Below are 24,626 nucleotides of genomic sequence, written 5' to 3'. Positions count from 1 at the left end.
CTCGGTTTTAGGCATTTTATAATTCTTGGCTTATTTTTTAAAAGAAAGTTTGTTAGAACTTATTTGTAATGAGAAATAGCACTACATATATATTTGCAACATTTTTCACAGCCTGTGAAAAGGGAGCTTTTCATTTCATGGTTCAAGGCTGTGTGCTGCAACCACTGGCAGAGAAGAGCCATCTCAGATGGACCAGGTTGGGGAGGGCAAAAGAGAAGAGCCCCTCTGGATGTTGTTCCAAAGACAGTTCCTGCCTCCTTCTGGGCAGGTCTGGGCAAGTAGGAAAAGGTCCTTCCAGCAACACAGGCAACCTCCCCTACCCAGCCCCAGACAGAGAAAACACAGAGTTCGTTCTGTTCTCGACTTTAAACCAGTGAAAGTGAGGCCTCATTCAAACAATGAGACTCTAGTCTTCAGCCTCCCATCCAAGCATTCACTTTTCCTTTCACCTAGGCTAGAATCTTGAAAGCCTTCCTCAGCACTTCCATCTTCATCCTTTGCATCTAATCTGTTGCCAAATCCTGCAGTGCTTGCCTCCTACACGCATCTCAAGTCCATCCCCTCCTCATCGCCACAGCTGCCTCTCTCCTGGCTCTGATGCTCATCAGCTGCTGCCTGGAGACATCCTCCTAATTTGTCCCCCGTCTCCTGTCCACGTGCTTCTCCTTTAATCCCTCCGACACCCAAGAGATGCGTACCTACAGCTCTTCCCTGGTTCCCACAGCTTAGAGCAAGCCCAGGCTTTCCAACAATCCTCACTGAGCTTTCTGCCATGTGCCCCGCCCCCAACCTCTCCATCCCCAGCTCTTCTCACTCCCTGCTTCACAGTTGGAACTTCACTGCACCCAGTGCCATTCCCCCTCCTCTTGTCATTGGTCTGTCTCCCCCACCTGCGTAGCCACCCCACTCCCATCTTTATCTCCTTTTGCTTCATCAGTTCTTTGTTGTTGTTTAGTTGCTAAGTCATGTCCAACTCTTTGGCGACCCCATGGACTGTAGCCCAGCAGGCTCCTGTCCATGGGATTTCCCAGGCAAGAATATTGGAGTGGGTTGCCATTTCCTTATCCAGGGAATCTTCCCAACTCAGGGATCAAACTTGCATCTCCTGCACTGGCAGGTGGATTCTTTACCACTGAGCCACTAGGGAATTCCCACATCAGTTCTTACTCATCTTTTAAGACTCAGCCCAAGAGCCACTCCCGGAAGCCTTGCCTGACTGTCCCAGGTTGGCTTCAGTGCTTTATCCCTCCCTGTGGCTGTCCCAATGACTTCCACGCAAACCTCAATCACTGCACATATCACACAGTTTTAGGAGTGTATTTTTATCTGTCTCTCTTTTCCTATGGCCTATACACCCTCTGAGAGTAAATGGTCATCTCTGTATTCTCTAAGCTGCTTTAGATAGAAAAGGACCAGGAACATAGCAAAGATGTGATGCGTCCTTGCTGCAACAATGAATGAGTGACATTCTTTAATAAATTCTACAGCCTGTAAGATGATCAAAAAGCAGAAGAAAGATAACCACTCCTTTTACTTAGTTGATAGAAGAAACAATCTAATTTACGTACCATCTCTTTAATGAACACACCATTTGAAGATGTTTAGCAAAAGCTTTTATGGAATACCATTTTTAGCAAAGCAGATGTTTAAAAGACTAAATTATTTCTTAAATTACTATCAACAGTAAATCCTAGTTGAAAATATTATGTCTCTTAAGGGACTGAATTTCTCAGGCAGTAGTCAAAACGGGAAAGATGAACATTCTGTACTTCTTTTAAAATTACCTTCTTCTTCCTGAAATGAATGTACTGTTGTTTAAAAGAAATCATGGGTTCATTTTATTTTTATTGAATCACCTGAGGCAAACGGTAAAATGGTTTTCAGTTCAGAGACCACAGTTCTAGGCTACAACTTAGAAATTCAGTTGTACATACACAGAGACCTCCTAAGCGCCAGGCATCGGGCACACATCAGAGAAGAAAATTCACTTACAGACTTTGGTTTTCTGGGGAAAACCATGGCTACGACAGGCAGAGGAAGACAACTGACCCAAGAAAAAGCACAGCAGAGAATTGTTTTCCTATTTCCCAATGAAAATGTGTAATGATTGTTATTGATCACATTTCAACCAATGATGTCATAGAATTGTATAACCATGTCTATTTGAGGTATGTGTACATAAATGTGAAAACTGAACACCAAACAGGTTAAGTGACTTCTCCAGGACTTGACAAAGCAGTAGCTGACTCATATGAGGAAACACACTCACCATAATTCATAAACCCCTTCTCCAATCACTAGGGTTCACAAGTCCAAACATGCAGTGATTACAATTTGTCAAAATACTACAAGCTATACATCTGCATTCAATCTGATGGTCAAGTAAGGACTTCCAAGGCACTTGATTTTTCAAATCTGCTGTTTCTCCAGGAGCCTAACTTTGAAGAGGAATCTCTTCAAGGGTTCAAATACCTGTGACCGTTTTTCTTCTATTCTTTGGACCAAACTCATTAATGAAACTCTTAATAAAATCCAATCATTGGAATGTGCAAAGGTTTGAATTTTACTTCAAATTTTACTTTTCTCAGGGACAGTGATCAGTATGGAAAGGTTAATGGAATATTCTAACCCTATTGGCTTGGTATCGTGTTTCTCAGTTCCCAGGACGGCTACTAACTAGTTCTGTGTTCCTGAGTGAGTTTCTTTTCTTTGGAAGTGGACTAGGTAACCTCTAAAAGTTGGCTCTGATTTTTATAAGCAGACTTTCAAGTAAGTGGTTAACATACCCAAGCATAAGTGTCTTCATCTGGGTCATTAATTTCTTCATCTTCATCTGGATTCACGGAATAAATCACATACCTCACAAAGTTATGTGAACATGAGTGCTGATAAGTAAGTAAACCACAAGACACAAAGCCTAGGCAAGCTTTAGTTTGAGCTACTTTTGCATAGGAGAAATCTCAGAACTCAGATTTGCTACTGAACCATTCAAGATACTATTTGAAGAATTATAGACAGTTTTAACCAATCCAAGCACTCATACTGTATTTAAACCTTTATATCCATTACAAATGTAACATAAAACTTTAACAAAATTTAACATTCACATATTTTAAATCTGTGGATTTTTTTTTAAAAGACACTAGAAGTCTGAGGTATGTTGCAGTTTTATTTATTTCCCTATATTATACAAAAGTTAGTAGTTTGTCTCCAAATCCGTTCTGCTACTTATCAAGAGAAAAAAAAAGAATTTTCCATTAAAGCTGACCTATAAAAGATGGATTATAGCAAAATGTCCTTGACCCTCTCTCAGAAACAGAACCAAGCCCCCATTTGAGGAACAGCAAATGATTCTCATTAAAGTAATGAGAATGTTTGCAGTGACATGTGTCTGACCAACTTTAATTTTGTTGGCAGGACTCCTGGCAGCCAGAGACCCAGAAATAACACACAGCTGGCAGTTCCTGCTCAAACACACCTAACAGACATATTTCACACTGTTTCAAGGATGCCCTACCCTAGACAGCCAAGGCACAAGGTCATATGCAAATTTCTGTGGCATTAAACATACATTCCTCGTGACAACACTAGCAGGTTGAAAATACACTAACTCCTCCTTTATAAAAGTTACTCTAACTTGAACAGGCTGAGCCAACAGACTTGTTGATTCCAGCCCCTGCCCAACCCAACAAGCTATTTTTAACTCACAATTACTGCTGATAAGTATTTTCACACACAAAAAACCACCCTTTTAGAAAGAGAAACTATGAAAAAACAAAATATCATTACATTTCAGTGAGAAGAAGTCAGTCCCTCGGCCAAAGCTATAAAAAGATGTCATTTTGAATTAGAAACATATTTATCATATTTATTATACTTATCAAGTTTTTCACAGTTCTTTCTACAAACAATTTCTCTAAACAGCCTTACATGGTAGTAATCAGGCTACAACTGTGCCAGGTTTAACTTTGAAAATGCAATCTTTGGAACAGAATAAGGCCCAATTCCAGAGTTCAAGTGCAATAAATAATAACTAACAACATATAAACTATCATTTCATTGTACAATTTGCTCCAATAGACACATTGTCTCATATCTGGAAATCAGCTAAGTGAGCTGTGCTCCACACCCTCAACACTTAAAATTTGGTGGGGAAAACATAAATGGACTTAAGCAAATTTTTCATGATGATAATAATAACTACTACTGATGTTAGCACTATTATATGTACTTTATACATATTCAATAAATCCTCACAATACCCTCTGAGGTAGGTACTGTCATCATTCTCATTTCACAGATGAAGAAAGAGTAGCACAGAGAGGTTAAGTAACTTGCCCAAGGTCACACAGCTATTTCAGTAGGGAACTATGATTTGAATCCAGTCAATCTGGCTTCAGTTGGGATTGAAGTTAGATCTGGGTACCAGCCTGGGTTCCACCACATACTAGGTGTGTTATCCTAGGCAGACTATTTAACTCTTCTGAGCCTCAGTTTCCTCATCTATAAAATGGAAATAATGGTACCTAGCTCACAGGCTTTTGTGAGGATTGTTGAACAGGATTACATTTGCAAAGGTCTTGGCACACTATTTACAGTATGGCTAATATCTGCCATCAAGGTAACAAGCACATGAAAACATCATTTTGAGGGAAGCCACCACCTTCTCTATTTGCCTCACCAACTGGTAAGGCATCACTGTTGGAGAATTCAGATATGCAGGGCAGGACTAGGGAATGTTACTCTCCCACCTCCCTATTCTGTCATGTCCTTAGAAATAATAAGGTGTCAGTAGGTAAAGACATGGCACTACCAGCCTCCCATGGTTAGCTCACCATTCACTGTGTTATTTATGGTTTATCTGTCATGTACCAAGCACTATGCTAGGCACTATGATGATACAGCCCTGCCAACAAGGAGCTCCCAGCCCCACAGGGGAGAAGCACAGATAAATAACCGAACACCCAGCATGTGATCTGGTCAGTCTGTTGCACAAAGCTGATCAGCAGAGACAGAGGCTCAATATCTGTGCAGTGGACACAGCCATGGTACCTGCATTGTGTGAACCGCTCAAGCCCCTAGGCCATGCTGGTCCTACCCAGACTGGGCCTTGGGAAATTCTCAGAGCATCCTTCTGCTTCTATATCTTGAGTCCACAGGCATCACACTGACATTTTGTCTTTGTGGTTCTCAACTGCTCAGTCATGATAAGGATTCCAACTCCACAGCCTTTGCAGAGTCAAGGTAATTGGTCTAGACATGGCCGAGTACATTCTTTATCTTGAAGGGCTCAGCATTACAAGGCTTCCCGGTTAGAAACCATGTGTTGGAAAAAGTGTCAAGTTGGATTTTTAATGGTGTGGGAAATCTAAAGCAGTCACTCATACATTAGTAATGGCAGAGCTAAGATATGATAGTCACAGGAGGAGAAAGCCAAAGGACTAGAGACAAACACTGAAGCTTCCTGAGATTAGTTCTTAGCCAAAAAGTCAAGGACCCCAAAATTGTGATTTCCTACTTGTGCTTAAATTTTTGAAATTAAAACTTCCACAGTTTTATCTACTCAACTAGTCAGCAACTTAGACAAGAATTCTGTGTAATAAAAGACCACAATAACCACAGTGGCATTCAAAAATAAATATTTATTTCTTGCTACCATATCTGTGGGACAGGTGGGGTGTCTGCTCCATGTGTTGCATCCTAGGACCAAGGCTTGAGAACCAGTGGCTACCCTGAGTATTCTCTTGCCATGGTTTTGGTAGAAGTACAAGAAGACAAGCCCAATCAGACAAGCACACACATGATATCCTCTGCTCACATCACATCCACATCACATCCCATTGGCCAAAGCGAGCTACATGGCCAAGGTCGGTGTTAAGAATAAGGGAAGTACTGAGTTTATATTACAAAGCTACAATAATCAAAACGGCATGATACTAGCGCAGCAACAGACACATAGATCAATGGAACAGTATAGAGAGCCCAGAAATAAACCTATGCACCTATGGTCAATTAATCTACAAACGAAGGCAGCAATAATATACATTGGAGAAAAGAGTCTCTTCAATAATAAGTGGTGCTGGGAAAACTGGATAGCCACATGTAAAAGAAGAGATTAGAACATTTTCTCACACCATACACAAAAACGAGTTCAAAATTAGAGACATGAATGCAAACTCTGAAACCATAAAACTCCTAGAAGGGAATATGGACAGAACACTCTTTGACATAAACGGTAGCAAGATTGTTTGTATCTATCTCCTAAGGCAAAAGAAATAAAAGCAAAAATAAACAAATGAGACCTAATTAAACTTAAAAACTTTTTCCCAGCAAAGAAAATCATCAACAAAATGAAAAGACAACCTACTGAATGAGAGAAAATATTTGCAAATGATAAGATCGACAAGGAATTAATACCCAACTTATGTAAACAGTTTATACAACTCAAATATCAGAAAAACAAACAACGTGATTAAAAAAAAAAAAACAGGCAGAAGATCTGAGTAGACATTTTTCCAAAGAAGACATACAGATAGCTAACAGGCACATGAAAAGATACTCAACAACACTAATTATTAGAGAAATACAAACAAAAACAAAAATAAGATATCACTCACACCTATCAGAACAGCTAGTATCAAAAAGTCTACAAATAACAAATGTTGATGAGGATATGGATGTACGCTGTTAGTGGGAATATAAACTGGTACAGCCACTGTGGAAAATAGTATGGAAGTTCCTCAAAAAACTAAAAATAGAGTTACCATATGATCCAGCAATCCCACTCCTGGCAATACATCCAAAATAAATGAAAACACTAGTTCGAAAACATACATGTACCCCAATGTTCATAGCAGCCCTATTTACAATAGTCAAGATATGGAAGCAACAGAAGTATCCATCAGCAGACAAATGGATAAAGAAGGTGTGGTGTATATACACAATGGAATACTACTCAGTCATAAAAAAGGAACAAAAATCTGCCCTTTGCAGCTATGTGGATGGATCTAGAAAATAGTATGCTTAGTGAAATTAGTCAAAGAAATATTTTATGTTATCATTAAATGTGGAATCTAAAAAATAAAAATGAATATCTATAGCAAAACAGAAACAGACAAAACAGAGGGAACAAAGTAATGGATAATAGTGGGGGGGCAAGATAGGAGTCGAGGATTAAGAGATAGAAACTACTATGTACAAAATAGATATGCAACAAGGATATATTGTACAGCACAGGGAACTATAGCCATTATTTTGTAATAACTTTAAATGGAGTATAATCTATAAAAATACTGAATCATTATACTCTACACCTGAAACTAATATAATATTGTAAGTCAACTATATTTGGAGAAGGAAATGGCAACCCACTCCAGTGTTCTTGCCTGGAGAATCTCAGGGACGGCAGAGCCTGGTGGGCTGCTGTCTATGGGGTCGCACAGAGTCGGACACAACTGAAGCAACTTAGCAACTATATTTCAACTTTTAAAAAAGAATCAGAGAATTACATGTTACTAAGAGGCTGTGTGCCACGTGAGTGCATTACACAACCAAAGGGAAAAGAACTGGTAACAATAATCCCATTTAAAATACTTTCTAAACAATCCTGAAAGGTAGACATTTATAGGCTCTATTCTTTCCTGACAGCTGAGAAGACTGAGCCTCCAGAATTTGTCATTCATCCAGGTCAGACAGACAATATGTTGCTCTAGCAGAACTAGAATTCAAATCTTCTGCCTTCTATAGTTTCTACAGAGCTATAGCTCACTGACATGTAACTAGCACGCATCTTTAATAATCACATCCCTTAATTATGCTCCCTTGCAGGTATCAGTTCTCTCCAACAAAGGCCAGACCCAACACTATCTCATCTATGAGCCGGATCATAGTGACTATCATTTGTTTGGGACCGTCTGCAGTGTTTTTACAAGCTATTTTCACTATTACTACACTAATAAATTATTTATGGTGGAAAACCTGAATCAGAAAACTCTGGCTACTTGAAAACAGACTTTATTAAAAACATCTCCTTTCCCCTCCAACACGTACCCCTCCCAAGACACACACAATCTGTCTACTCTGAGCTTTAAAGATGGTAGAGTTAGTGGCTGCAGAGGAGGGATTGTGGAGGTATCAAGGAATCAAGTGGAAGCTACCCCTTGAGCATAGAGATTTTACTCTGCTGTGACCACTCTTTGCAATCCAATCACCAAACGGAACAGATTGTAAAGCACCGGAACAGATTGTAAAGCACCATAACTAGAAGTCATGAAGAGCAAGATGATAGCCTGAAGTCAGCAGTCTCCCATATGCATTCACCTACTCATAGGACAAATAGTTATGGAAGGCCTTCTCCAAGCCTGGCAAAGTGCTGGAGCTGGGATGCTCCCCATACAAGACGCTGGAGCTCCCGCGGAGTTTACATTCTGCAGATAGTAGCTTATTAGCAAAAAGCAAACCGAGTGATTTCAGACTGTACAGTGGGTTGTGAAGAAACAAGCCTTGTGACCCTGGCTAAGTCACAGGCTTAACCTTTCTCAGGGGCTGGATCGCTGCCAGACCGGGCCCCCTGCTCGCGGATAGGAGGATCAGGTGAATAAACTGAGGTCTGTGAGGGTCTAGGACTCCAGGGCCATTGCCTCCTCACTGTGGGCTTTGACCGGACTTCCTTCAGCCCCCATCAGTAGGACGGAGGGGCTTTCCGGAAACTCTTACCAAAACTAAAACAAAACTCCTGGCCTGATTTTCCCGGAGGAGGGCCTAATAGCCCAGAGGATACCAAACAGCAAGGAAGGGGAAGGGGCTTAGCGGTTCTTCAGAACAAAAGCCCACGCTCCGGCGCCCTAGAGGGAGGCTCGGGCAGTGAATGGAGCTGGGACCTGTCTAACCTGCTCCCTAGCTGCGCTGTGCTGGGCCGGGCGCCGCAGCGGCCAGCGCCGCTTGCTTAGGGCGCGCAGAGTGGGGTGGGGGACGGTCCCTGCTCTCCACTCCCACCGCGCGGGGACCAGCCTCCGCCCGGCCTCCTTCTCCTTCCTTTACCACCCGGGGGACAGGTCTGACAGCAGACTCTTCAACAGTTCGAGGGCAGAGGGAGGTGGAGGACAGTCCCTCCTCCCCATCCCCGCCTCGCGGCGGGTCCCCTCCTCCGCCGAGGAGATCGGTCTAGGCAGTGAGAGAGGCCAGGAAGCTGCGCCCCGCTACCCGGCTCCGGGCCGCGCAGTGCCGGGTCGGCTCCCGCAAGCCCGCTCGGAACCGCAGGGTTCGTCTGTGACAGCTCGGGGCTGGGAGGCGGGGAGCCTCCTTTCTCCCCACCCCCGCTCCGCAGCGATACAGACGCCGCCCGGGCCTAGTCCTCCCCGCACCTCGCCAGGCCGGGAGCTGCAGGAGGACGGGGCGCAGTTTCCCCGAGCGCCCGGCCTCGCGCTCGGGCCGCAGCAGCTGCGCCCTTTGCGAGCGGGAAGGGAGCGCAGAGGGGCCCGAGGCGGAGGGGGCAGTGGGAGCCCCGGCCCCGCAGCGCGGCTTCAAGTTTCCATCGGCGAGCGGTTGTGCAACAGCCAGAGGAGCAGGAGCCGCGGGCGCCTCGGAAAACAAGTCGCGCCTATAAACAAAGCCACGTGGCCTCCGGGCTCGGGGGGGCCGGGCTAAGAGCAGGCGGCTCTTCCGGCAACAAAGAGCCGCGGCCGGCGGCCCGGGATAAATACCGCGGCCCGGACCGCAGCGCTGCACTGCAGTGAGCTTCGCGCGCCCCGCGACCCTCCACCGCGCGCTCCGCGACCTCGCTGCAGACCCCTGATCCCGCAGCCGTTCCCTCACCGGCCCCCAAGCACCCCGAGCAGCCGCCCAGGGCGGGCGCGCCCCCGAGGCCGCCGGGCAGGTCCCCGTCCATCAGTCGGTCCCGTCCATCCGTCGCGTCCCTCAGCGGTGCCATGCCATTCCTCGGGCAGGACTGGCGGTCCCCCGGGCAGAGCTGGGTGAAGACGGCGGATGGCTGGAAACGCTTCCTGGACGAGAAGAGCGGCAGCTTCGTGAGCGACCTCGGCAGGTGAGGGGGTCGCCACCAACTTCATCTGCGGTGGACAGACTCAGGCTGGCCTCTCGGAGTGGGGGGCGGGTGAATGGGACGCAGGCAGGCCGGAACAGGGTGAGGAGGCAGCCCCGGACCAGAAGGATGGAAGTGAATTGCCCGGGGTTTCTGCAGAGATGTCGCCAGAACACGGGTGTTTGGTTTCTCTTATTGTTCAAGGTCAGCGTCTCCAAGTGGGCACTTCTTACAGAATCCTAGTCCCTCTGAGAAACTGATCTTATCCCCAAACGCTAAAACTTAGACCAAACTTCAGGGGTCCACTGCCTTAAAGGACACCAGCGTCGTGCGATTTGCGTGGGGGGTGGGAGCCGGCGCTCACCCCGGCGAGTGGGCCGCATGACCTTCACCCTGGGGTGGACGGGCTCTGAGCAGAGGTCTGAGACGGGATTGGACAGGGTCCCGCCCGCCGCGCCTCCAGGCTCTTCCCACGCACAGGCGACCACAGAGTAGGCAGGGAGGATGAGTAACCAGGAAGGGGCGACCAGATGGTCCCTGGGGCATCCGTGCTGGTGGAGCGACGGTAAAGACCAGACGAGGCAGAGCTGCGGAGGAGGGGAGGGAGGTGGGCTGAGACTCCCACAAACCCTCGGCCTCTGGGAGGACCGGGTCTTTGCACCTGTTTCCTCAGTGGCCCCTTTCCGTCGTTTTCTTTGTATAGTGAGTGCGCCCCCATTTTAAATGATTCCCATCCCCTGCAGAAAGTCCACCTGGCTTGGGTGAGCCTCTGGAGTCAAGTTCCACCTGAACTATCAGTGTGGTGGAAAATCTGAGTTTCCGAGGAGCCTGATGGCTGCCTTCCCACCCCTACTCCCACCCCCCGGTTAATAACACAGAAGCAGTGACTAAGAAGTTAGATGTCCTGGAGTCTGTCAGTCCTCATCACCACAGTTGGCATCCACATCGCTGCCATTTGGCCCAGAGGGGATCAGTGCAGCCAGCTCACCCTTGGGTGACTTTACCCGTGGCCTTTGGTGAAAACCACTGCGTAAGGACCCCCAGCCCTTACGCTGACTTCAGTGGAGAGTCCTGTACCTGGGCCAGCCTCCCACTCAGATTTACCAGTGGTTGTTTGGCTGAGCCCCTGGCACTCAATTTTACAAAATCTATCAAGGAAATATGGTTATTTCAGTGTCCTGACCTCCAGGGCCCCTCACCTGTTTGTGATTTGTGAAGCATCACTTTTTGTTTTCCAGTGGAAAAAAAAAAAGTAATTAATCTTGGCGGTCTGCCAGGGAAGACAAGAGCATATTGACCTTTACTTTAAAGACACTTTGAGGTCGCCCCTGGAGAGTTTGGGGAGCATTCTAAAGAAATCTTACTTATGGAAACTCAGAAAATTTACAGAAAAATAAAAAGACCATCTGCTATCGCTAGACTCTTTTAGGGACTCTAGTTGCCCATTGGGCCTCAATTTTTCTCCCTGGACTAACAGCTTCTTTTTTCATATAGTAGAATAGAAGCTTCTTTCCTTGCTTCTTTCCTTCCTCCTTATTCCTAAGAAGTGAGGATCTAATATTTTGGACTTTATTTTGAGGTGACAGTTTGGATTCTTCCTAGGGAGGTGCAGCCATGGTCTGCTCAGCTGTGTCCCAGCGGCTCACCCAGATACAAGCGTAGGATGTTCCTCAGTGGGAGATAGACCAGTGGGTTCAGCAGGAGAGTTTCCAAATCAGAGGCTCTGCTTGGCATAAACATTCACACTGAATCTGCTCTGGGAGATAAGCTGGTGTCACTCCTATTTAGAATAGTGGTGCCTCTCTCTCCATAGTAGGGGGAGACCTGGAGACAGGTTTACCTTACCATGAAAGTTTACCCTTAGCTTCCCACCCCTCTGTCCCCCTCTTGAACCTCCTTTCTTTCCTCCCTTTTCAGGCCATCTGAGCTAGAACTGCCACCCTACCACCATCATCACAAATCGTGATCCATTTAGTGACCACTTGGGGCTCTTGGATGAGTCAGATCTGAGGACTCATTTGGTAGCTCCTAGCAAAGCAGCTGCCTGTTTGTTTGCAGAGTGCTTTTTTCCCCCAGCAATTGTAAACAATCCCTTCCCTACTTCACATGAGAAGTCTGCCAATTTCTTCAAAGCCGTTGGCCTTCTGAGACCCGGGTTTGCAGGCTCAAATATCCCTCCTGTTTTCAGTCCTGGTGATGTTGCCCTGTGATGTCAGGTTTGGGCTGCCAGCCTGCCTACTCAGGTGAAGCTGAATGCCTCTCCTGTTAGGAGAAAACAAAAGGCAGGCCCTTTCGAAAGAGAGGGAGGGGGGTGGATGTGCAACAGAGGCCTGCGGAAGAGGCCTCAGGCACTTAGTCTGATTCCACCTCCCTTTCTGTGAGCTGCCTGGACAAGAGTGGGGGGGCGGGGGAGGTGAGGGTATGCTTGGTGTGTGTGGCAGCCTGGGGACCATGGTGGTTTTTGTGTGTGGACCACAGCTTCTCTGCCCAGAGCACCTTCTCTGGACCCTGCTGGCCATTCTCTCTGTGTCCTGGGCCCTGTCTTCTTCCAGCAGCAGAATGTTCCAAAACCCCATCACAGCTAAGTGCCCTGAACTGAGATCAAGGAAGGATTTCAGATAAGCTTCAAGGAGGGCGCCTTGTGAAAAAGTTGAAACTACCTAAGAGGAATGGCAAGTGGGCAGATGAAAAAAATTCAAAGAAAGAGTTCAGCAGGAATTAGGGTGATCCAAGAAGGCTTCAAGGAACTGGTGGTTGAGCCACCTCGCAAGCAGTGCCCCTCACCAATAACCCCCAGCCCCGCCCCGCCCCACCCCCTAGATGAGTAATCTCAGCTCCCTGAGCCTGGGCCACTCTTCTGCAAGCCTGCAGTGGTGCCTCTGAACTCCAAAAGTACAGCTAAGGCTGAACCGGAAGCAGGAAGTTTACCCTGGTGCCCTGGATGCACAAATAAAAACAAGCAAATAAAATAGTGAATAAGCAAATAAAATAATAGTTAAGATTTTTATGAGCACTTACTGTGTGCAAGGCACTGTTCTCAGGGCTTCATACACTAGGCTGTTTGTTTTGCCACAACAATGGGATTCTCGCCCTGTGAGTCTGACAATTTGGGTATGTATTGGAGCAAATTAGCCTAGAACTCTCATTGGCCTTCATCTACAACTAAGCCCTTAGGAGTAGGCCACAGTTTTCTCCAAATGGTCTATTACAAATGAAATGAGAAATAGGACTTCTTTTTTTTTTTCTTCCCTCCCTTTGTCTCTGCTGCCAAATGCACTTATTTTGAAATCTTTCGTTTTTTCTAAAGTTGTCTTTATGTATCTTGGTATGTGTGTGATGACAGTACAGGGCTGGAAGAGGTCTTTTTTTTCTTATTCTAGGCCTGTGCCTATAATCAAGATTAGTTAGAACTGACTATAAAATAGCAAGTTACAGGTTACTACTGCATTTAATGAAGAAGACAGCCTCATTAAATAGTTTTGCTTATTAAAAAAAAAAGTCGTGGTTCCTAAATGATGATGGCTTTTCTTGTTCAAAATTTCAGATGTGGCTTTGCATTTTCTTGAAATGGACATAATTGAACTCTCAAAATAGCCTCTAACTGAATATATTATTGCTTAAAAGAAAACATATAAGCAGGCAACACAAATAAACCCTATAGTCCTTCCTTCCAGGCCCTACGTCTGAAGTCCAAAACCTAAGTGAAAAGTGCAGGGTTTCTCTTTGGTTAAAGCTTTTCTACATTCTCCAGTGGGAGAGCGTCATCAATTATGTCAAATTCTTCTTAAACTAGCTTTGGAAATGAGTCACTCAGGCTTAAAGCAGGTTATTGTTATTTCTGTGAGGAAAGCAAGTGCTCAAATTCCTTTGAGGAATGTTTTCAATTAGAAAAGAATAAGATGAGAGATAAATATTTAACATTGCTAAGGAATGGTCACAATCTATGGCCCAGGCTCCGAAAATGCTCTGCTAAACCTTAAATGTGTCATTGAGAATAAGACAGCTTCATTTTGTGGTGCTCTGTATGTGGAATTCAGGCTGTAGGTGTCTGCTTATGGTGCCAGTGTGTGTTTCCTTTAAAAATAAGTCTTCGTGTGATATTTTTACACAAAATGGCCTCAACTTTGTTTTCTAAAGCCGTTCTCAGCTTTGGTACATCATGGACCAGTCAAGTGACTTTCCATTTTCCTCCCTTCTCCTCAGCGTTGACAGAAATTTCTTAAATTAGCTCTAAGGACTCTGAATTCTGCTCTCCGTTTCTTCTGCCCCTCTTATCCTGCTGAACTTGGCACAGGGTAGCTGGCTGCTCAGTGGTTTTGTGCCCCTAGAGCTGTGCAAGCAAATACACACTCATGTGTGATACAAAGCCAGGCCCAAAACATTCACCCTGGGCTCAGTAAGACTCAGTGTTCCTTAAGACAGGGCATTTCTACAGTAAACCCGCTGAAACCTCAAAGTATCCTGTATCCCGGAATGAGAAGGAGAGGGCTAATGATATTAGGAAGCTCAATAAATGGTATTAAGCTTGGCCTTCTCAGGGAGGATTAACAAATGACTGATTATCCATCAAGCCTATCCCTCTGGGTCCAGAAACACTGAGTATATTGTTGGTGCTGTCACGTGTAAGCATGTTAGCAAGATACTTATTGTACTTATTGAAGTACTGGAGAGATCATTGTATTGATAGCAATAGGATACTGGAAATTGTTTTTCAGCCCTTCTTTTCTCTTTTACTTAATACTCATAACATGGAGAAGTGCAGGTGTACCTCCTCTTATCCAACAGATGTTGGTCCAAACAAGATATAAATCAAATCATATTTTAAATTCAGCAAAAGAATTCAGAAAGTTAAAGGGCTCTAATATGTGGTTGATGTAAGAAAAAAAAAAAACCTAGTTGATGTTTTACTAGTTGACATTATAAACCTTGCCTGAAAAGATTAAAAATCCTGCCTGGCATATGCATACTCCATGGGGGTTGGGAGGTGGGGGTAGGGGGATCTTTTCATTGTATCTTCTCAATATTTCTCCTGCATTCCTTCTGCGGAAACTCTTTGGAGATTTATTCTCAAGTCCCATTACATAATAGAACTCCATCAGCCCCCCAAAGACAGCTAAGCTTACTGAAAGAAATACGCCCCAACCCAAGTTGAAACTGTGCCTTGTTTAGTGACCTGTGAATTGCCCAGTTCTGTCTTTTCAGCCCTAATAGATGTGTGAACTGTAAATTCAGCTTGTTTCATTTAGGTCTCAAGGTCTTCATCTCACAACATGATGCCTAGTGTTAGTCAAGGAATGATATAAAACCTAAACAACTAATACTATACGCTGAACACCTCCTAGAAATACAGTCTATAAGTCAGACTTCTGTAAATGTTTTAAAGACATGAGGGGAGCATGCTAGTTAAAAGCAGCTTGGGATGGGGAGGGAGATGGGAGGGAGGTTCAAGAGGGAGGGGATACATATATACCTATCACTGATTCATGTTGATGTTTGACAGAAAACAACAAAATTCTGTAAAGCAATTATCCTTCAATTAAAAAATAAATTAATTAAAAATAAATAGGTCAAAGCATGGTATGTGAATCGTATCTCCATAAAGCTATTTTTTTAAAAGCAGCTTGAGGTGGATGATTTTTGCAAAATGAAAATATTGTATATTATAGTGATACCAGTAGCCCTCCCTCTCCCTCCCTCCCCACTCATTCAAAATTTTTGCTTAAAATAATGTTGCTGTATCCTGGGTGGCTCTTAAAGAGTGCAGAGCTATGTATCTAATACAATGGCAAACACTGTTGGGCATTCAAAACAAGTAGCAGCCCCCATCCCTGTCTTCCATAGAGATGTGACACTATTTTCTTCCTAAAAGAGGCAAGTCTGGGCCTGTGCAGACTTCTTTTTGAGTGATTATTTTATTGCTTTGTTTGAGGAGCACATATGATTGAGTTTTATAACTACAGTGAGTTATTTATAGAAACAGCTCATGTTAAAGTATAACCGTTACAGCTGATCCCCTCTGGTCTTGTTATTCCTAGTTACTGCAGCAAGGAAGTATACAATAAGGAGAATCTTTTCAACAGCCTGAACTATGACGTTGCAGCCAAGAAGAGAAAGAAGGACATGCTGAATAGCAAAACCAAAACTCAGTGTAAGCCGTTTGTTTTGAACTTAAGAAAGAAAGCTGTCTGTAGATCGTTTTGATTGGTTCTTGGGGCGGGGGCGGGCGCGGGGGCAGGGGCAGTAGGGGGCGGGGGAATCACACCTCACTTGTTTGGCATTGGCTTTCACATTGACTGTCATTGACAGAGGTTACAGGGATCTTTGCAGTCAGAAACCTGGTTGTGCATTTTATGAGTGAGATTAATGTATTCTTTATAGTTGTGTTTATAAGTCAGTTGCTAGTTGGGGTGTTTTTTCCCGGCGTGTCACTTATATTTGACATAGTTTAGTTATTATTCAGTGATATGGTCAGCTGAACCACCAGTGTGTGCTTTCATTTGGAACTGGGTTTTGAGGCTTTGAATGTAAATTTTTTTCCCCTCTTTCCTTGTATAAATACTAGTAATAGTTCTAGATGCTGGATGTATGAACAGAGAGTCTAAATTTCTGTTAATAAGCAGGAATTACAGATCTTTAGTTGATTCCATCTGTACTGCAGGGCTTCTTCATGTTATGTTTTATTTCTACTCTTTATGGCATTTAACACAAACTTGTACTTGGGTAGTAGAATTTTTTCTTTAATTTGGAGCATTGGTATACTCGATCTGAGTATCAAAGACTTGAAATGCCTTCAACAAAGTAAATTATACCTCTGGTATTTATATACTGCAGAAATTAGGCATTTGCATCCCCTTAGACTGTCAGTAGAGTCTTTGTATTTTCTGTCAAAACTTTTTAACACTTTGGAATAAATGAAAAATAAATGCAAGATCTTGCGGATGTTGTAAATTTTAAAGCTATGGAGTTTTTTTTGTTTGTTTATCTTTTTAGATTTCCACCAAGAAAAATGGATCTATGTTCACAAAGGAAGTACTAAAGAGGTGAGCACTCATCTGTTTGTTAAGGAGAATGCTTAGTTTTATACCTGCCCTAGGAGAGTACAGCACTGTCTCCTTGGGTGTGGGTGGTGGTAGCTTGCAGCCCACTACCTAGCCGACCATCAGAGTTTGGGGCTACACAGAGAGAGGCAAAAGTTACTAGGTAGACTCCCCAGTCGTTCAGTGAGATGATGACTGTAAAAGTGCTTTACGGAGATGAATATTCCCATCTCAAATGTACTGTTATAAAGTTTCAGCCTTTCCCTCAGGACAGTGCCTCCTTTTTGTTCTAACATCACTTTTAGACTTCAACTCAGTCCACTTTAGCCCAGGTGGTTTACTTACTAAATACAGCAGAAGTTTTTGTGCCTGCCTGGTGCGACATTTTACAAACAAGATGCAGAAGAGAACACGACATTGTAATAATCTACATTTGCGTGGCAGATTGATAGAATTTCTATCACTGTCAGGGACCTCGGAGAACTAGTTGCCTCTGTGATCTGAGGCCCTGAGAGGGAGACAGTGATATACCTGAGACCACCCAGGTGCTAGGAGTAGAGCTGGGACTGTGAGTCAGGGCTTTCCACCCTCAGTGCCTTGTGCATTCACAGGGGAAAGACCAAAACTCCTCTGGCTCCTTCATGAAGCCTTGAAAACGCTTCTTATGATCACAGTGAGAAAAGCCCTAGAAACGTGAGGCAGGGTGGCAGACAGAGCTAGCACACATGGGGTTAATCCTCCCCCCAGAAGTATGTTCCCGTGATCAACATACATCACATATCCATCTCCGAATGCTTCCTCAACAAGCAAGTGCATGCAGAGGACAAGGGCCCACAGGGTACACGTCACGACTTCAGTTACTGACTAAAGCAACTGCCTGCTGAACCACCCATCTTTGTGGCCCATGGGGGTGAGGGGTGGGGGGGTGGAGTTTCCCAGAAAGAGCTGATCATGGTGCAGGAAAGGAGCAGGTTACCTGAAACAGCCATCCAGCTGGTCGGCAGAGTCCGGCAGCAGATCATTCTAGAACGTGACCTGTGCACCCCCTGTTTTCACATTCAGCGCCATGGATACTGCACTCTGGGGGAAGCTTTCAACAGGCTGGACTTCTCAACTGCCATTCTGGATTCCAGAAGGTTTAACTACGTTGTACGGGTAAGTCTCTGTAGATTACCCAGACTCTCAAGTTGAAGTGTCTCTTTAGGCTGTCTTGAAGTAGCCCCCACCCCTACACGATAAAAGTAACTTTTTAGGACCCTGGGCATCTTGAGGAAAGCAGAAAATGGACTCCTCAACTTCCCCTTTCCTGAATGGACTTCCGGTTCCCATATGGATCCTGTTAGGATGTCCCTGCGATTGGCGCCCCCAGACAGGGACTGCCATAATCCCTCACGTGAGCCACAGGGCGGGCAGCATGGGCTCTGGCAGCAACATTAGCTAGAGAGAATTTAGCAGAAAACAAGTTGTAAAGCACCTTGGCTTGTTTTAAAAATTTTATGCCCCTCTGGTCGTTCTCACTGGCCTTCCTTCTTGCCCAACTTTAGCTGACTCTGGGTGAACCTAAGATATTTTCGGTTTAAGCCTCAAAGCTGGTTGTTCAGGCACGTTGGAACCTTGTTCCCCTGACTCCCTTCTCCCACCCCTCCACCACCACGTGATGACAATATTCAGTCCCAGGTTCACTGCAAGCCTGAAACTACCTGCTTGGGTCAGTTGCTTCCTATTTTAAACCCTGTGTTGGGGAAAAAAAAATTAATGAGCTTTAGCGAAATATTAATGATGAAGGTAGTAAAACAAGTTAAGCCTAACCATGACCTTCAAGTCACTGATTCTTTTTAATTGCTTGGTAGCTGTTTTTCCCCCTAAGCTCCCTTGTGTGTTGTCATCAGCGGTTCCATCCGGGAGGTAGCAGCTGTTTGGGTTTTAGGATCAGAAGTAGGAGGCAGTTTACCCCCTATGGGTGTTGGTCGGGTTTTTATTTTCTTTTTCCTGGGTTGTTGTGCTTCTCAGTGCCGTGTCAATGAGTCAGATGATTGCAAAGGCTCAGCCAGAGCGATGACATTCAAGCCCCCTTGAGGCCTGGATCGTTCACCTGTCATCTGGGCAGATACAGGCCTGGCTGTCCCAACTGACCTGATTTTAAAACACACATACCATACTCACACACACCCAGGCCTCTTGTAGGTTAGAAGCTCTGAGCTGAGCCCATGATCAGATCTGTCTGCTCTTCAGATGAGCCCTTATTCCAGACCAGAAGGGATAACAATCAGAGACCTTCCTGATGAAATGTTCATGTCATTCAATGTGACTCTGCTGACTCTGGGAGATCATTTCAGCCCACAACCCAGTGCATACTGGTTGGAGTCAGGCCCGGGAAGACCTGGAACTTGTCACTAAGAAGATGAATAGTTTCCAGTCTCCCAGATCTGATGTCTTGATCCCAAACTGATCAGCATATTCTTAGTTTTTAGATGGTCCTCCTTTCTACCTGTTCTCCTTTCCACAAGAAATAAGATAAAGCAAAGGAACAAGGAGTTGAATTGTAGAAATCCATTTCAAGCAATTATGTACACTAACACCTCTTAGCCTTCCATTAACCGTGTAAAGCATAGGTACTTTGGTACAGGGAGGTAAAATGACCTGTCCAAGGTCACAAAGCTACATAAGGGAAGATACCCAGATCTGAAACCAGCAGTTAAAGTCCACACTCTAGCTGCTACAAGGAGGAGCTCCATATAAGCAAACGACTGAAAGTAAAATGGCCTGCGGTCAGATCTCAGCTCCACTTCTTTCATGTTGTTTCACCTTTACGTTCCCAAGTGTAAGAAGGACTTAGAATAACCTAACTTCACAGAGTAGCTGTGAAACTCAGTAACATACATGGAAATTTTCTGCAGACCGGAATATGTTAGTCAAAGTCAGATACTAATATTTGTTATTATCTACCTATCAAGCTTACTGTTTACAAAAGTCAACTCTAATTGATCACACAGGAAATTTTATTTCTGGGAATTCAATTAATATTTTTGATTATAATGACAAGATTTTATAATTGGTAAGCTTTTCCAGACTTAATTTTTAGACTTGTTGACTATTAAATCTTCTTGTGTGTTTGAAAAATTATTGTTTATTCTTCCTGAAAGTCCTTTTTAATTTGGTTGATTAAAAAAAATGTTTTTCTGCTTAAAAAAAAAAAATACCTAAACAATCATGCCCTTTGCTCTTGATTAAAACTCAGCATGAAGAACTTGTGTCTAACAGTATGAGCACAATCTCCTAACCTTGAAGTTAAAGAAACTATTGAATGCTTTCTGTTATTAGGTTCAGAAAGAGGGGGGAAATATCTATTTTGGAAAGAATAATCTTTTTTTCCTCTTCACTGTTAGAGTCCTCTGTAATTTGAGAAATGTTATTTTTATAAAGAGCTTAAAACATTTTAATGATAGGCACCACATTTTGAGGGTTTTCTTCTAAGGAACTTAAGACACTTAAGTTGTTCTCAAATAGTCTTCTTATCCTTAAAGCAACTTTGCAAAGTAGCTTGCCAGTGTTTTATCCTCATCTTACTGCTTTGGCCTAATGGTTTCTTAATACTACAATGATTCCTCAGTACCAGAAGAATCAACTTTGAAGCCTTCAAATTTGTTTAACCTCTTTAAAGACAAAGTACATTTTTTAAAACGTATCGTGTTCACACTGGCTTATCAATCTCCATAAAAGAGACAGGCAGAGGGAATGAAAAAGATGGCCAACACTCCTATCTCAATGCTATGATTTTTATCAGATAGCATGAAAATTTTTTGGAACTTTTAGAATCAGAAATTTGACGATAAGTTGGAGAGGTTTTTATATAACGTTTGTACCTTTGTTTAACTGGCTTTAGGCTACATTCATTGCCTCTACCCACTTCTCTCCATACCACCAATGGCCTAAACACAGTTTTAACTGTGGTTTTTAAAGATGATTTAAAATCTCTAAAAGCAGCAACTTACCCACTTATGAAAGGTCACTTTTTAAAAAATGGGTTTACACATGCCTCAAGACCAACACATTTTGGAAATTCCCCTGGGGAGCCGGTGAAGATTCCAAGAGATGGGCCAGTGGTGGGGTTAGAACTGTAACCAGGAAAACACAAGTGCTGACTAACCCATCCAGGGCACAGAGAGGCCAGCAGAGAAAGTAGGTCTCCAGAAGATGCACAGTTGCACATTAGAATCACCTGTGAAGCTTTTTTCTCTAGGAAGCCCACCTCTAGTGCATTCGAGTTCATCAGCTGAAGGTGGTACCCTGGCATTGCTACTTAAGTTTATCCACCAGTTGACGGTAGCGTGTTTTCAAGTTTGCCAACCAGCCCAGAAACCACTTGGGAGCCCAACTTATATTTTGCATAATAAGTTTTTAAATAAGACACACTGAGGCATGAGTGCAAGAGAGGACTTTAACACTTTAATGCCAGAATGATCTTTGGTCCTCCCAGCTCTCTCTATGGCATGAGAATGTGGCCAAGTACCTGGTAACTCTAGATGCTGTCTTTAAACCAGGAAGAACCTTGAATAGCAATTTTCTGACCTTAAAGAAGGGGATTCCCAGGTGGCAGTGGTGCTAGTGGTAAAGAACCCACCTGACAATGCAGGAGACATAAGAAATGCAGGTTCATTCCCTGGGTCGGGAAGATCCCCTGGAGGAGGGCATGGCAACCCACTCCAGTATTCTTGCCTGGAGAATCCCATGGACAGAGGAGCCTGGCAGGCTATAGTCCATAGGGACACACAGAGTCGGACACAACTGAAGCAACTTAGCATGCACGCACACATGACCTCAATGAATTGCCCCTTGTGTGCAACAGTTGGGGAAGGACAAACAAAAAGTTTGCAACCGCATTCTCTCTGTTCCTCTGCCACAGAGAACATCCACAACCTAAACTGATGCACATTTTTATTTTTTTCTGCATTACAGCCCTAAGTCCATTTGAATGTTTCCAGCAAGTTACTGCGTTCTTACCACCCCCTAAAAATCTTTTTCCAAAAACATGTTTTAGTTTAAGTTGACTGGCGGTTTGGCAAACGAAAGGCTGAAATATGGCACGATGATGACTCAAATTTAAACCCAATGCCTTCAATTAAAGGGCGTGCTGTTGCCAAGCCCCTGGTGGGTCATGATGTGTGCGGGCAGTTGGGCCCTACACTAGGTCCCTCTGCCCAAGTGACCTTGGATTAATCTGGTGGTGCACACCCTTCCTTTGCTTAAAGTTCGAGCCCTGCCCCCTGGGTCTTAAAACTGGTGGTATCTCCTTTAAGACTGAGAAACTGGGATGGAGGGAAGGAGACCAGCCCTCCCAATGGCAACAAAATCAAAGGAGCAGAGCCCTAAGCCCATTTGAAAATGATGGCAGAAGTGGTTGGGAACTGGGAGAATCCACTGTAGAGTATTACCAGTGAGGGTCCCGAGCTAATCTTAAAATGAATGCTGATTAGGGTGCTGGCAATTTTACCAAGCAGTGCTGCATCTCAGAATTCCTAGCTTTCTCAGTTGTCCTAAGCATTTAGGCAAACAGATTATGCAATTTCAGATCATGCCCTCAGAAGTGGGGGACACTCACAGACCTTGAGGGTATGACCATGGAATTGGAGGAGTACATGCAGAAGTAGGGAGCTACCTGAAGAAGTGGGGGTGCCCACACAATGACAGAAGTAAGAGAATACTTGCAGAAGTAATAGAATACCACCAAAGTGGGGGCACCCCCCAAAATGGAGGAAGGCTGAAAGACCAGAATAATGGTGTTTTTGACCATGGACGCCTGACAGTACATTAATAATTTAAGCACATATTCTCAACTTAAATATATTCGTAAATTCATTTGTAAATCATATACAGATGCATGCATGCGTGCTCAGTTGCTTCAGTCATGTCCGATTCTTTGCTCCCCTATGGACTATAGCCCTCCAGGCTCCTCTGTTCATGGGATTCTCCTGACAAGAATACTGGAGTGGATCGCCATGCCTTCCTCCAGGAGATTTTCCTAACCCAGGGAGTGAACCCATGTCTCCTGTATCTCCTGCATTGCAGGTGGATTCTTTATCCACTGAGCCACCTGGGAAGCCCCATATACCTCTAAAAGGTGCTAATAATGTTACCTACTGTCCCGTTGCTACAAAATTAAACTGAATTTAATCACTTGAAATGCCTTTGAACAGTGTCCAGTATATCCATTGTTGCTGTAACTATTGTCATCTTTAGAGTTGTAATTAGGCATTAGAAAGTATATGAAAATAGAAATTAAAGATAAAATAAAATTTAGAGATTGACTTTTTAATGATTTTTCTGCCTGATTTTCTTTCCCATCCCACTTTGGAGATGGAGAAACACTGGAGGCAGATTCTTGGAAGAGGTTGAACCTGAGAGTCTCCTTCCTTGAAGGAAGGCCAGGATTTGGCCAGGTGGAGAGAGAGTAGAAGGCTTTGCCTTCGGGGCATGAGCCCCAAACTGGAGATGGAAAAAAGAAATGGAGAGTGATGGTGGGCCGGGGGCCAAGGGCAGTGTGACAATGAACCTGGTACAATCCTAGGGTGGAGGTAAAGAGGCTGAGTAGACAGAGAGCCTGATTTCACCAGGATCATTGTGGCAAACAGAGGTGCTCAGATCAATGCAACAGGGAACACGGCATCGCTCTAAATTCAGAATTTTCTCAGATGGATAGAAGACAGAGAGGCAAGTTGCTCTCGGCTGAGAATACAATTGATTTGTATAAACTTGGCCCTCAGTTAGAGAGATGTTTCACTTGCAAATAATATTTACCCAATCTTGACATGCCTGGAGATTATTAATGTAGCCAAAATGCTCTCTCTTCCAACCTGTCAGTGTTCAGGCTCAAAATCAGGACAAAACTTTCCAGGTTCTAATCTAGGTTGTCCATTGAATAAATAAGGATCTTGGAAGTACACAGGCACTGCCTGGTATAACCAAAGGTTTATTGCAGAAGACATAATTTTCCTATGGGCACCCAGCTTGGGGTACTGAGCATGGGAGAAATGGCAGGGGCTTCTCCAAGCTTCTTAAAGCTTTTTCCTACCTTTGAGAATCCTTTGGCATGTTTTCTAACCAGACATGCATGTCCTTTAAACTGCAGAGCCTACTGTCATAGGAAAAGGAGGAATTTAGGGATGAATTACATTTTTAACAATATTCTATGCAAGACAGAGCATGTTTGGGTATGCATGCTGCATGGCTAACCTCTAACCAACAAGGCGAGTAGCTGCTCTTTCTGTTTGTGCATCTGAAGCCCCAGTTGCCTCATGTTCCTTTAAATCTCAGCTGCTTGCCTTCCTGCAAAGTGTTAGTGACGTGTTTGCATTATAAGTAATTTACTCCTGGGGCATCAGTCTGGGAACGGACCCCATGTGAATACCAGCCTGACAGTCCAGACCATCTACTGTTGACCTCGATCATGTCATTTGACCCCCCTAAGCCTCCTCTTCTATAGTAGGAGGTAATATGCATAAACTGTTATCCAGGGCCCCTCCAGCTATACCACTCCTTGAGTCTAAAAGACA

The 24,626-nt window shown here is 44.1% G+C and overlaps 1 protein-coding gene and 2 long non-coding RNA genes across 9 annotated transcripts in view; 2 read left to right on the top strand and 1 right to left on the bottom strand.

Moving 5' to 3' along the window:
* Window positions 1-18,092, bottom strand: part of LOC145509688 (uncharacterized) — a 58,650-nt gene extending 40,558 nt beyond the window's left edge. Inside the window, exon 1 of the long non-coding RNA XR_014056312.1 lies at window positions 18,053-18,092. This is a non-coding gene — a long non-coding RNA (uncharacterized LOC145509688). The remainder of the gene's footprint in view (window positions 1-18,052) is intronic.
* FBXO32 (F-box protein 32) overlaps window positions 9,723-24,626 on the top strand; it is a 38,494-nt gene continuing 23,590 nt past the window's right edge. For all 7 annotated transcript variants that reach the window (XR_014056311.1, XR_014056310.1, XR_014056309.1 and 4 more), the window contains exons 1-4: window positions 9,723-10,042; window positions 16,075-16,187; window positions 17,030-17,079; window positions 18,139-18,231. Coding sequence is in view for 4 of the 7 variants with exons in the window: in XM_081498940.1 (XP_081355066.1) it covers window positions 9,927-10,042; window positions 16,075-16,187; window positions 17,030-17,079; window positions 18,139-18,231 (372 nt within the window). In the remaining 3 variants the exon portion in view is untranslated. The remainder of the gene's footprint in view (window positions 10,043-16,074; window positions 16,188-17,029; window positions 17,080-18,138; window positions 18,232-24,626) is intronic.
* Window positions 19,003-23,346, top strand: LOC145509689 (uncharacterized). The gene is made up of 2 exons (XR_014056313.1): window positions 19,003-21,740; window positions 23,087-23,346. It is a non-coding gene; the product is annotated as an uncharacterized LOC145509689 (long non-coding RNA).

This window comes from Giraffa tippelskirchi, chromosome 6, assembly GCF_054371585.1.
Source record: "Giraffa tippelskirchi isolate mGirTip1 chromosome 6, T2T-mGirTip1v1.2.pri, whole genome shotgun sequence".
NCBI classification, from domain to species: domain Eukaryota; kingdom Metazoa; phylum Chordata; class Mammalia; order Artiodactyla; family Giraffidae; genus Giraffa; species Giraffa tippelskirchi.
Note: the sequence above shows the minus strand (reverse complement) of the source record. Positions and strands in the feature narration are given on the sequence as shown.